The sequence below is a fragment of the Schistosoma mansoni genome, chromosome 7, assembly GCF_000237925.1.
Source record: "Schistosoma mansoni strain Puerto Rico chromosome 7, complete genome".
Classification (NCBI taxonomy): Eukaryota; Metazoa; Platyhelminthes; class Trematoda; order Strigeidida; family Schistosomatidae; genus Schistosoma; species Schistosoma mansoni.
In genome coordinates this window covers 1,393,947-1,407,936 of record NC_031501.1, presented here as the reverse complement: position 1 = coordinate 1,407,936, position 13,990 = coordinate 1,393,947, and the positions used below count along the sequence as shown (strand labels likewise).

At 35.5% G+C, this 13,990-nt stretch overlaps 1 protein-coding gene across 1 annotated transcript in view; it reads right to left on the bottom strand.

The window, feature by feature from the left end:
• The window catches only part of Smp_127740, a gene marked incomplete at both ends in the record, with an annotated part of 76,368 nt that extends 64,076 nt beyond the window's left edge, over positions 1–12,292 (bottom strand). Inside the window, 3 exons of the mRNA XM_018798587.1 lie at positions 7,977–8,095; positions 10,352–10,467; positions 12,272–12,292. Coding sequence (XP_018653514.1) covers positions 7,977–8,095; positions 10,352–10,467; positions 12,272–12,292 — 256 coding nt within the window. The remainder of the gene's footprint in view (positions 1–7,976; positions 8,096–10,351; positions 10,468–12,271) is intronic.
• Between the last annotated feature and the right edge of the window lie 1,698 nt (positions 12,293–13,990).

The window sequence follows — 13,990 nt, the reverse complement described above, 5'->3', positions numbered from 1 at the left end:
ATGAAAGTCTCACTTTTGACATCGTTGTAATTTAGTAATCAAAAATTATCACAAGGTTATTTCAAAACTACTCAGTAGTGAACAGATAATTGAGAAAGTGAGCGGCGGCGGAGGTTGTATGGGTCGTTTTTTTCAGTTTTTTTAGACAGCACTCGTCATGATTTAGCACCAGTTAGAACAAGTATTCCGATTATGATTCTCATACAGACATATAAACAGATAGTGTTTCTATAATTGATAAGATACTTCTATATTTGAAAATGACAGGGCCGCGATGACGTTTGGAGCAAACGGTACTGTAAGGGGTTCGAGTCCCGGAGTAAACATCAACTCTGCGATATGGCAGGTGCACTCAACGGACGAGTCCCATATAGGACGAAATGTGAGTCCTCGATTCCATCGGTAGGCGGCACATTCCATCTAGTCTATATGAGAACCATTACTGTTAGTAATATTATTAAATATTATTAAGCAAGCACATTAGGGGAGAGATGTATTGGTAATGTAAGAAACCATAAACAATATTTTAACGAAAGGCAGTAAGTTATTTTGATGAATAGAATAGTAAGGAAATGCAAAAGTATATTGGAATGCTTTACATCATGAATTAGTTATAATTAGATAACCATAAAATACTGGGAAGCATTGGATAACTATTTCGTTTTAGTATGAGACTCTTTAACGGTGCTTGTCAACGACTTCCTCGAGGATTTTCAGGGCTTACTGAAAGCGAGTAACATTTAGACTAATGATTAGATATCTGCTGGTTTACATGTCCAACTTCAATAAGTTCGCATTATTGTGCAACTGTCTATGGACACTAATGATGGGTAACTGTCTCCCAATCAACATGGTGCCTCCAAATGCCCTGGTACGGCCAAGAGTGGGGAGAGTCCGCTCTCCCTCTCCAAATGCTCTCACATGGCCACGCGAATATATAGCCTCTGTCAGGGAAGTCCTACTCACTGCCTTCTCGCATCATGGGTGTTGTTTACGAAATTGAGAGGATGGAAAGCGAATGTCCAGCGCTTTAACCGGGTTAGTGGACACGGAAAGTTCACCTAGGGGAGTTGGAAAACCCTCATTCCAAACCAATGGTGCACATGCACTGGCTCCAGTATCCTGAGGAAACAAATGGTGTATGAATCAATCGTTAGTCACCGGTGACCATGTGACTGCATCTCCTCACGATGCTCCACTGCCTTGTGGACTAGACCTTCAGGTCAAAGGCTCAGGGTGTAGCCCCCTAAGCAAACCACCTGTTTCAGTCTGAGCACCTGGGCAGTATCACAGCCCTCACACAAATCAAATGAGATTTGTGAGGAGCATATTTATCTGGTGCTTTTTTGTACCAATATTTATGTGTTTAAATACAATAAATAATAAAAATCAACATGGTTGGACTCCAGTGGTTACAGCCTCTACTTAGAACTCTGCAAATTATCTCTAGAAATTATTCATTAATGAGCAGATAATTATGATAAGCTTAAGGGGATTTGTGGAGGTCAATGAATGTCATGGTTTATATTATAGTTCCAAACTAGGATCAAACAGCTGTTCAATGCTTCCCGATTTTCAATGGTTATTGAACTAAGATCAATCCTTGAAGTAAACTATAAAAGAATCTTTAAGTTCGAAAATGTATTAATATCACTAACCTAATTATAAAGAAATCAAAATACATAGTTTAATCCAATTAGTAAATTATCTCCAATTTGAAAAGAAATTTTTGTAACTAATTAAAAATGTAACACTTTTTATTGTGTTTTTTTTTCGTCAGTCATAAAAAGAAAGATTTCGTATGGATCTCACATAAAGATGTGGTCTTTTTTCTTTTTTAGTTACTGTTTCAATATGGAAAAAATGCCGACACAACTTGTTACATCACCTTCTCATTAAAACAAATTGTAAAGACTAGAAACTTAAAAAGAGTACCCCCAAATGCCCTTGTGCGGTTGAGGGTGGCAAGAGTCAGCTCCCCCTCTCCAAATGCTTTCATATGATCACGTGTATACGGCAACTATGAAGAAAGTCCTACTCACTTCCTTTAAGCTGAGAGTGAGTTGCTTACGAAATTAAGAGAACGAAAAGCGAATGTCCGGTACGCAAACCGGGTTGGTGGACAAGGAAGGTCCACCTAGGGAAGTTACAAAACCCTGGTTCCAAATCAATGGTCATGAGGGCTCCACGATTCTGAGGGAACAAATGGCGTATAAACCATGGGACAGAATTTCCTAACGTTGATCCAATGCATTGTGAATTAGACCTGTAGGCCAAAGGCTCGTATAATGAACATATAAGAAAACCACTTTCGGTTGGGGTGTCCGGATAGTATTACAGCCCTCACAAAAATCGGATGGTGGAGTGTGGAGCATAAATATTTGGTGCTTCATTATACCAATGTTCATGTGCTTACATAAATGAATAAATACTTTTAAAGCAAAGAAATACATATGATTTTATTATAGGCATTTAGTAAAGATTATTTTGGACTAGATTTCATTGAAGAGTAGATTAAACATCCGAAAACACTTATCAGTATATTGTTATAGCCAAATATGATGAACATAAGAGCAGGACACAAATGTACACTAAACCCAGTCACCACATTTAATCGGTGCAAACAAATTAAGTTAAGAAGATGAATAAAAAAGAGTTCGAAACAATTCTACAAACAATGACAGAGATAAAACAAAAACAGTAAAAATATGAGTGGTGTCTAGCAGTGGAATATAGGGTGTGAGCTTCGTTCCGGTAGGAACATCATGCCTGGAGCGTAGGTACATCCGACTGACGAGTTCAAACTAGGACGAAACACGCATTCTGAACTCCACTGCCAGCCACCATTCTTCTCCGCTTAGAATCCTTGTAAATTGATGGAAATATCAAGGCGATTCGCATAGGATGCATATATGTCAAAAGGTTAGTCAACTGCAATCTTAAATAAAGATACTGGGTAAGATCCAGACACCCAATATATTAATTGAAAATCTGGTTTGAAAAAAAAGGAAAATTAGAATTTAAGATGTAGAGTAAGGTCAGGGAGTCAATACATTTGGCCTACTATAGTCGATTGTGACCCATGTCATTCAATATCTCTGACTATTGATAGCAGTTATCGTGCGGACTCCAACCAAATAGTTTATATTAATAAACATGACTTGAACAACATGACTTAACGAACATATTAATTCGACAGAATCATGGTTAATGTACAACATGGTGGAATTGAGTTCTATTTCATGTGTGATCGGTAGGTGAACAGTGGCACATACAAATCTCGAATGAGGATAAACCAGTTGTCCAGACCTATTTTCTCCAGTTGTACATAATACAACACTCCATGCACACACACACACACACAGATACATACAAAAACTAAATGAATGAAGAACAAAACGGTATAATAATTGTATTTTAAAGAGAGGGATCTACAAAATAAATTAACACTAAGCAAAATTAAATAGAAATTAATAAACAGTAATGAATGCTAATTTGTTGACTACAGAAAACGTTAAATTAAACAGGGTCAAAAATACTGTGTAAAAGAGAGTGAGAGAGAGAGAGGTAGGCAAGAATGCGAAAAGAATAAAATGAAGGTGTAATCAATCTAAGGAAGAAAAAAGAGAAGAAAACTATCAAACGTAGACACACACATACATACACATAAATACAGAGACAAACAAACAGACAATACCTGATCATATTCAGATGCAATTAGACAGTTATTATTACTGTTACCCTTATTACTCTCTATGTATGTCAAGCAGGTACAATTAAGAAAACGGAATCATTTCTTATAGACCAATTCTCTCTCTCTCTCTCACTGCAACATGTACAATTTTGTAATTAAGTAAGAAAATTACAAGACAATACAATCCTTTTAATAAAAACAAAAAAATTGTATGCACTAAGTTTTGAACACTTACGACCATTAAGTTTGCTTAATTTTTAAAATAAAAATTATTATATTCTAATGTATTTTCTTACAGAAAGGATTATAATTAATCTTAACACTAAAGTGTATTATCATTGATTAAAATGCCAAATATCAAGATCCGGGATTGTATGTCCATTAACCTCTAATCACTATCTGACAAAACTCGACATAGTGCAAGTGATGTCATGATTATGAATACAGTGATCTTGAGTGCTGTTAGAGATATGAGAGCAGTTATCACTTTCCCGGTCGCCCACACTGTGGAATGGTTCTTCTAGAACTACTTGAAAAGGAAGTTAGATTAGAGATGGTCTCAATGACCTGAGAGTGTGATCACAGTGCCTAAGGGACAACTGCTTGAGGTCGGTCACACACGACCTCTTCGTGTGTAATTTTTGTGTTAGCTCCGTACTTGTTGGGACCTTACCCTCGGAGACGGATATCCATGGGATAAGGGCGAGGTGTGCATTTTTAGGGACAACATCGCTGTTATGCTGATTGTCTGAAGAAAACACCTTAATGCTGTCACACCTCTGTACAGTCAGCAGTACGACTTCGCCTTCGGACCTTGGGTTTGCTGCCTTTAGTCTTACCGCTGAATAACTGACCTGCTGGGCATGGTAGGACCTTGAGGAACGATTGTTCCAGCTAGTATAGTTCGATTGGTTCATCACGATAGGCAAGACCGACCACCACGTCAAGGTGGCAGCAACGGTCAAATCATTTAGATTAATAGTGGTCATATTACAACTTGGTCGATAGGATTCGATCAGTACTAGCAAGGATTTGATAAACATAACATTGGTCACTACTCAATGATTAATCAATTGGAAATACATCTTGGTGCTATAAGAGGTCAGTTGTCGTTGAAATAGCATAGTAGTGACATTTCTGAGTGTAAAGCTGGGTGACACGAGATCGAACCTGATAGGGAACATCAATCTCTACAGGTATAATTTTCAGGATTTCCTGTCGATTACCTTTGACCATCACTTTACATCATAATGTTATAAGAGTATAATAGACAAAGACAAGCCAGTCAGAATTAATATTAGTTGCTTTCAAATTTTTATGCCAAATTCACAAATTAACGAATTTTATTTTGTGTCACGCTGTCCAAAAATTTTCATTATTCCATAAACACCCGATATCCAGCATTTTAGCGGAGTTTCCCGTTTACTTAATGGATAAGTGCTGCACTCAAAAAGTTTAATATTCAATAAAGATCTAAATTCAAGCTCCAACTTTCACAATATTTATGTTTATCATCCAACATGTTAGGATATGCAACACTGACATGTTCATAGCAGCAATTTTGGATAATTTAGGATTTTTAAAAAATTAAATCTCCAGTGAAAATTACACTTTTAGATAGAGGATTAATTCACTTAATAAACGGAAAAATCTCCAAAAGTACTGAATGCCGAACACTTATTAAGTAATAAAACACGGCTAGATGTCCATACATTTCATCTTATTTCGCATAAAATGAGCGATAGAAGTAACATTGAGAAATATTTGAAATAGTTGAAATCTTCCAGAAAGATTCTTCTCTTTCTCATCAAAGAGATCAACTTATTAGTGATTCACTAAATAATCCATTGAGAGAGTAAGAGCTCAATGCAAAACCTGATAATCCTATGTTCGAATCCAGGAGAAGTTATCAGTGTCCACTGCCAAGGTATATACCATACTAGAACATCAAAGCGACTCAGTGTTTTATAAAGTTCAATAATTGTCTAACTAATCATCAGTTCATGATATAAAAATAAAATATAACAACCTCCATATTCCCGTTGTAGTAGTCATTAATCAGTTTAATTACTGTATGACCAAAAGTAGTTGTATGTGGTCAGTGTGTTGTTGTTGTTTTTATTGACAAATGTGTTAATCAGTCAATTAAAACTTGTAAATGAGGGTAATATTTAATTGCACAGTAGTACAATGTCAATTTGATTAATATCAACGAATATAATGTTATGCATGTCAAAGTGATCACTATGAAAATGTGACCAGGAAAGATAGATTGCTGTAAATAAACTAATTTTGGGTGACATTTATTACTAAAACACGTCATTCATTCATTCATTGACTGGTGGATGACCTGTCAATTTTGTGTATATTGTAAGATAATAAAAACATAATAAGACTTTATTTATTGATAAAATGATTTCTATATCTACACAGATTAATTTTAATTTGACTATCATTAATAAACCAAGAAGCATTGAACGGCTGTTTCGTTCTAGTATGGGTCTCATCAATAGTGCTCATCTACAGGGATTGGATCCAGGGTCTAAGGCCTAATAACAAGCGACGTAGTTGTTCAGGAGTGTCTGTTTATCACTTAATTGTCTGTAATCTTATCTTTCCGACGGATAATTCAATGATACATAGTCACTGTCTTTCTTTCAAAGATAATTATCTTCTATTGTTAAATGAATCACTGATCTTTTAATAAACATTTAAAGTTTAGAAATGCAAACTATTGAACATCAGCTTAGTGGTCTGAAAATTGAGCGTTCGTGTTCAAGTCTGAAAAGCCTAGAAGCAACCCCCTGTAGTGGCGTCATAGATACGCATTGTTGAGTTACACAGTGGTAAGGAACAGCTGTCCAATGCTTGCTGGTTTCCAATGGTTGTCTAACTAGAATCTATTTATGATACAAGACCACGAAAATCTAGGTCTAGTTAATGTAATGTTCGGTTTTTGAAAATATGAAATTTCATAAAAGATTTCTAATTATACAATCGAAATTTCAACGATGAACAAACATGACGAAATAATGGCAAAAGATCATATAGTACGAGTATTATCTTTCTGTTACGTCAATATCAAGTCTATTCACTATTCATATTTCCACACAGAATTGTAACTATTGTATAATTTGGTGAGATTATAATTTATGGACGACCTTTGAGTGACGCTAGGTTGACCTTCAGAGTGTCCACCTAATAATTAGGACCAAAAGAGGGTTATAAACCTATGTGAGGAATTCGAATTATGATTCACGGTTGATGGTTAAGGTTAGGAATTAGATTTAGGGTTTCCATCATGAATTGATATCAGCTATAATGCCAAAATGCTATTTAGCAAAATGAATGAGTGAGTTTCGCGCCAAAATCCGAGACCTGTTATCTTATATCTGATTGATTCGTCCACAAATTATAGTCTCACCTCATTTCCTATGTAAATAGATGATGATTATTAAATTCACTTGGTATTGTTTAATCTAATCTTCCCATTGATGTTTAGGACTGCAACTGATCAGTCTCTTATTGGCATATGTGCATACTGTGCGTATTGACTCGATATAGCCTTAATTCACAAGCATTATAAGCAAAGATGGATAGTGGTTAGCAATGGAATCCAGGACACTTATAACGCCTGTGACTTAAGGCAATCCGTACAGGATGCAAATATGCCAATAACAAACTGATCAATTGCAGTCCTAAACATCAATGGGAAGATTCAAACAAACAATAAAAAGTGAATTTTCCTTTTCTCACTTCTTGATCGAACATGATGATAAATATTGAATGATCGCCGGTTAGATTTTAACAGTTCGGAAATCGATATCTGAATAATGTTCATTCATTTCAATAAGTATTGCAGGCAACCATGATGCCTCTGGTTGCACTTTTTTGTAACTTGTAGATTGAAAGGTCGTATACTTTTCATAAACATGCCTGAATAGTTTATGCGATTAATAGATACAATGATATGTTAAAATAAACAAACAAAAGCGAATAACTTGTTGAAATATCTAGATAACAGGAACAGATAGCCCAGATATTCAAGCAGGCCACCAAATTAATGGGATGCTAATTTACACCATGTCTTTTTCGTCAACTTTAGTTTAAGTAGCCGAAAAGTTGAATCAATTACCTAATCCTTATCAATGAAGTGACTGGGATTCCAGTACATAAAGCTCTTTATTCTAAGTGAAAATGGGTTAAATTAGCTATTTGCATTGAGAGGGAAAAAAGAAAAGAAAATGTTATGAATTACATGAAAAAAAAGACTAACACAAACCTCGATTAATCAACTTTGATCGATGTGGAAATAGTAGATGTGGAATGGCTGTAGAATCACATTGTTTACAATGCAATGGACGTATACCATATGTTTGATTAGCATAATGAATGATACCACTAAAAATACGTGAGGGAGAAAACAAGAGATGAATAAATATATTGGTTGATTGAAAATTTTTAACTCTTTGTTTGTAGATAGATAGTTGTTAATTATTAATTAGATGAATTGGTTTGTTGCTAAGTGTGTTTATTGATATTAGTGAAAAAAGAGTGGTATATATGAATACTTACTTTGCATCATAGACTAATTTTATTAGTCAGGCAACCGTGAAAAACTAAAAAAAAAGAATAGTTGCTACTAACTTATATGGGACTATTACTCGTACACAAACTGCTACTCACAGATGACCCAAGCAAGAATCTAACCCAGAACTTACAGTTCTCTCTGTGGACGCTCAATCTTTAGGCAACTAACTAGGGATCTAATAGTTTGTATTTCTATATTTTAATAAATTGAAGATAACGCGCAAACATCATCTAATGATGGTCGGGTAATAGATTAGCGCTGCCTACGAGTTAAATATTAGAATGAAACAGCAGCTGTTCAGTGTTTCCTGATTTTCAATGGTTTCCTAACAACAGCAAACTGAAGCAATCTCCACAGAATCCCTTCGACTAAACTATAGATTATGGATTCGGTTTAATGTGAAGTCGCGAGTATGTGCATAGTTTCGAGCGGTAGGTAAATAAAAAAAATTCGTATTAAAAAGAGGTATATATTAGGACACTCACAGTTTGAGGTCGCCATTGTCAATTTTACTTATAAATTCTCAATTTTGGATTTGTTATTGTCTAGCTGTGACTAATTTTATATAAATATTCTCAAAAGACCCATATTAAAAACTTAACGACTTATTATGGTTGGGATAGTAACGTGTTAACTGTGTCTCATACTGCTGAAACTGGGTTATCCGAGTGATATGGCAAGTAATAACTTGATGAATCGGTATGCAACATGTATTCACGTTTTAAGATGCATTATGGATGCATAATCGTATAATATATATTAAATGTACGTTCATACGGCAAGCTATAGAATTATTATTGGTAAATACATTTCAGGCCCCCAAATGCCCTGGTATGGCCGAGAGTAGAGAGAGTATGTTCTCCCTCACGAAATGCTCTCACATGGCCACGCGTATACAGCCACTGCCAGGGAAGTCCTACTCATTGCCTTCTATCGGCATTATTGTTGTTTAAGAAATTGAGAGGACAAAAAGCGAATGTTCGATGCTTTAATCGGGTTGGTGGACACGGAAAGTCCACCTAGGGGAGTTGGAAAACCCTGATTCCAAACCAATGGTGCACATGGGCTCCAGTATCCTGAGGAGACAAATGGCAAATGAATCAATCGTCCGTCACCGGCTACCATGGGACTGCATCTCCTTACGTTGCTCCACTGCCTTGTGGATTAGACTTTTAGGTCAAAGGCTCCGGGTGTGGCCCCTAAGAAAACCTGCTTCGGTCTGGGCACCCAGGCAGCATCATAGCCCTCGTGCAATTAAACGAAATGACAATTTTTTGTGTAGCGCATATATATCTGGTGCCCCCTTGTATCAATATTTATGTGTTCAAATAAATAAGTAAATACATTTCAAACTATACAAATGTATCAATGGATAAAGCAGATAAAATATGATGTATTCCTAAATCATTTAGATTTATTTTTTGGGTTGAAAAAATCTTCATCACTAAAATTTGTGCCTTTTTCTTGTGTTTAAGTTGCCATGTAGATTCAATCTGGAGTTGTTAAAAGCGGCTAGGCAATCAGAATGAGAAGTTAATTAGCGAGACTTATCATCGAGTACGAATTCGCCAGGGATTATTAGTTCCCTTAAGATTATAGGTATATGTCTTATTGTGGACAAATGTCAACTAGTACGAAACGAAAGTTGAACAAGCTTTTAATTGCACAAGCTAGTGACAATCTGGACTCAACTGTTAAGTCGATAACACGATGGCGTTTGAAACAAAAGGTATTCGGTTTGACTCCCGTGTGTGGACTCATGGACGTCGGCTGCTGAGAAGTCCCATACTAGGACGAAGTGTCTATCCAATGCTTTCAGGTCCTCAATGTTGATCTAACATTGATCGGTTCATGAATTCAATTATTAAAATTACTACGATCTTCACAAATCCCGATTCTGAATAAATATTTGTTTAACCGATAAGTTACATTAAACATTTCCAATAGACTTTCAAACTTATCATAATCTACACACTACTATTGCTCTTTAATGCTGCTTAGTTTGCTTGTTTGGTACTAAGTGAAAAATGTGAAAAAAAAGAAACAGAAAGATGAAATCAACCTACTTTAAACCGGAACATGTATTTACAGCAACATAATTGGTATATTTAGTGGTGTCCAAATTCAAATGATCTTCTGTTTGATTCACCACTGTACCAGTGTAATAGCAGTTTTTTAATTTCTATGTAAATAAATAAACAATAAATGTAATTTGCAAACATATTTATCATCATTTGAGTTAATGGTTTGAAAGGAACTGAGCCCTGAATATATAAAAAAAGTTTTATGTCAAGAATGACGTAGGAAATAATAATAATAATAATAGTGGTAATCAAAGATGGATAGTGGCTAGTTCGATGCACGTTTCGTCCTATTTGGGACTCGTCAGCTGGATGTACCTGCATCTCAGAGTTGATGTTCACTCTGGGACTCGTTGCAGTCCCAATGGGAAGATTCAAATAAACAATACTAATTAAATCATAATAATAATAATAATAATAATAATAATAATAATAAATGGCCTTATGTAATATTGTATTTTTGGTACAATATAGAATTCTCAGTACAAAGTATTTCAACACGCTTCCATTTAGCATTACTTGGTCGATGATCCTGGTGATAAATATTAGATTTTTGTAGTGATACTGACCAATCGTCTTGTAAATCATTTAACCACGGTTCTTAAATTGTCATTACACCACAATTACGGTACATGTTTAGACTTATTAGGAACTGAAGATAGTCCACTTGCCAATTAGTAGTCGCCAGTTAGATGCTAGCAGTTTAGGAATCAACATCTGGATAGTGTTCGTTCTTTTCAATGCCTACTGTCGGACACCACAATGTCTCTGATTGTATTTTTCTTATAAGTTGTACAGAGAAGGGTTGTATGCAATCATTTCTTTTTAAATGTACTTACCAAACTACTCAGTCATTCATCAGCTACAACATAGGACCAGGCACATATATGCATCGGTCCAAGTTGACATGCTTCATTAGCACAACAAGATAAACACCGAATTCATAGATAATTCTATGGTGGTAATATATAAAAGTGAGATTACATATAAGGATATAGAACAGAAGACAGATATGAAACAATTTTAATCTCATAGTTTAAGGAAAGACAGAAGGTGTATACACCTATGCCATTGTGATCGATTTTGAACCATGTCACCTAGTCTCCAACCATTGGTTACGACAGTCACGCGGACCCCAACCAAGTAGTCTGCATCTACCAACATGGCTCAGACTAGAAGTTAGTGGCTTCAAACACTGATGCCACGTTTTGGTTTGGCCGCCACTAACTCTCTTTCAACCATCCCCATAACTAGTCAGCATTGGGCGTTGTGGTAATCGGTGTTCAGGCATATGTAACACGTGGCTCAACCATCTCAGTCGATGAAACTCTAACAGACACCACTGCAGTCCTTAGCATATTTTCCCTTATATTTTTGTTGCGTTGTTAGAGGTATGATAGTGGTTGACACCTTCAATTTTCCCACATCACAAAAAGGTAGTTGTTCTCTATCGTGAACCTGAAAAGGAAACTAGATTACTGGTATTCTCAGAGACTTGCAAGTGTGAACATAGTGTCTAGGAGACAACAGCTTGAAGCTGGTCAGACACCCATTTTTCAAGTAGTTTTAAAAAGTTAGCTCTGTACTTCTAATGCCTTCTCGCTGGCGACGGACGTCTATTGGGTACGGTGAGATGTTCAACACTTTTAGTCGATCTTCTCCAACGCCTTCCTTTTATTGAGGGGAAGAAGTCTCCGTGCAGATGGTGACTATCTGATAAAAAATATCTTATCACTGTCACATTACTATACGGCCGGTAGAACGACTTAGTTTTCGGACCGCGATTTTGTCGCTTTTGGTCTTACCGCTTTCTAACCAACCTCCATGACATGGTAGAAACTAAAGGGTAAATATGCTTCATGATTTATTGTGTGAAAAAAAGAAAACAAGTACCAAACAACATACATCTGATTCAAATTCATACATCTGTCCATCGTTTTTCTTTTGATAATACAAGGTGGAATAATTGCCCGCGTGACTAAATATTCTAAAAAGTAAGCGAAACGAAGATTATTATGAAATGATTTAATCAAATATATGAAAGAATTGAGGAATGTGAAGAATACTTTCCATTACTATATAAAACCAGTCAAGAAACAGAGTAAGAGCAAGACTATAATATATGGACGAACCAATCAGATTCGAGATAACAAGTCTTGGATGTTGGCTCGAAATTCATCCTTTCATTTGTCTGAATAGCGTTTTGGCATTATAGACAGCATCATCAGCAAATAACTCACACAAAACTGAGCTTTTCAAATTTGTCCGTGTACAAATAACAGCTTGTTCTGTCAATTTTGTTTTCTCTTTTGTTTAAATATATAGTGAAAGCTTCACAATCAAACCATTAAGCTCAGTGAACGTGAATCCGTTGAAATTCCCCCTGAGGCGGAAATCTCCACCACATCGGTATACGATGGATAAAAAACGTAATTCCAACTATTATTAGGATACTAAATTAAAGTTAAGTAGTATAATAACTTAGATAGTTTGTGAGTATTATTTCAAACTGAAAAATGTCCAATCTGAATTTTGGCTTCTTCCGTAAAATTCAAACAAAAACACTGGAACAGTTGATTCAATTCATCAGTTAAGAATTCAATTTAGGACGAAGCTGAAATTTTCGAGGAAAAAGTGTTGAGCCATCAAACGTCAACTTAGCACTAAATGTTATCGCTCGGAATAGAAGCCAGTGATGTTCATGCTTTAACTTTCCTAAGTGAAAGGAACTTCTACAAAGCTTCTGTTCCTAATTAGTGTCTCTTTTCTATCATACATGACTCGACTTTAAAAGAGTACTTCCAATTCAATTGGAAATAGTTTAGATTATCTCGTTGTTAACATTTTTGACTGAAATTTAATCAGTCTTCTTTGGTATATGAGAATCCTGTGCTAATTGCCTCGATATAGCCATCGTGATATAGAATAGATGGAATGTAGCTAGTAGTAGGGTTCAGGATAAGTCTTTCGTCCCATTTGATAAATCATCCTGATGAGACCCATATAGAAGGAAATGCGCATCCTTAATTCCAGTGCTAGCTATATTCCATCTATTTTATATTCAGTACTTTATTATGTCCTAAACTTTTTACAACTGTCTTTGGTGATACTCGTGCGATTTGATCTAGTTAGCAGTTATTATCAACAGTTAGCGTTATTGATTAAACAAATCTTCTAATGAATTAACCTGGTTATGTCACAATGTTTGAATGGGTGATACATATATTTCTTAATTGGAGTATCAAACAAATGTTTTATTCGTAACATCAACATTGACACTACAATTTATAAAGAAATGTTGAATAGACAGTTATTTTTGTATGGATTAGGTTATGAACTGAAGACTGTTATTAAACACATACTGAACTCCAACAGACAGTATATGTTCTCATCAAGTCGGATAGTGGCTATCAATGGAATCTAGGACGCAATTTTGTTCCTGTTTAAGGCTAGTTAGCTATATTTACCTGTATCCAAATGCTGAAAATCACTTTTGACACTAGAAGAATTCAATCGCCTATACATAGACAATCAGTTAATACACAACTATTGAACAATAATCAATACCAGGCTATCTATTTCATAGTGCTTAGTAAATACAAATAGTCCATGACAACTATCTAG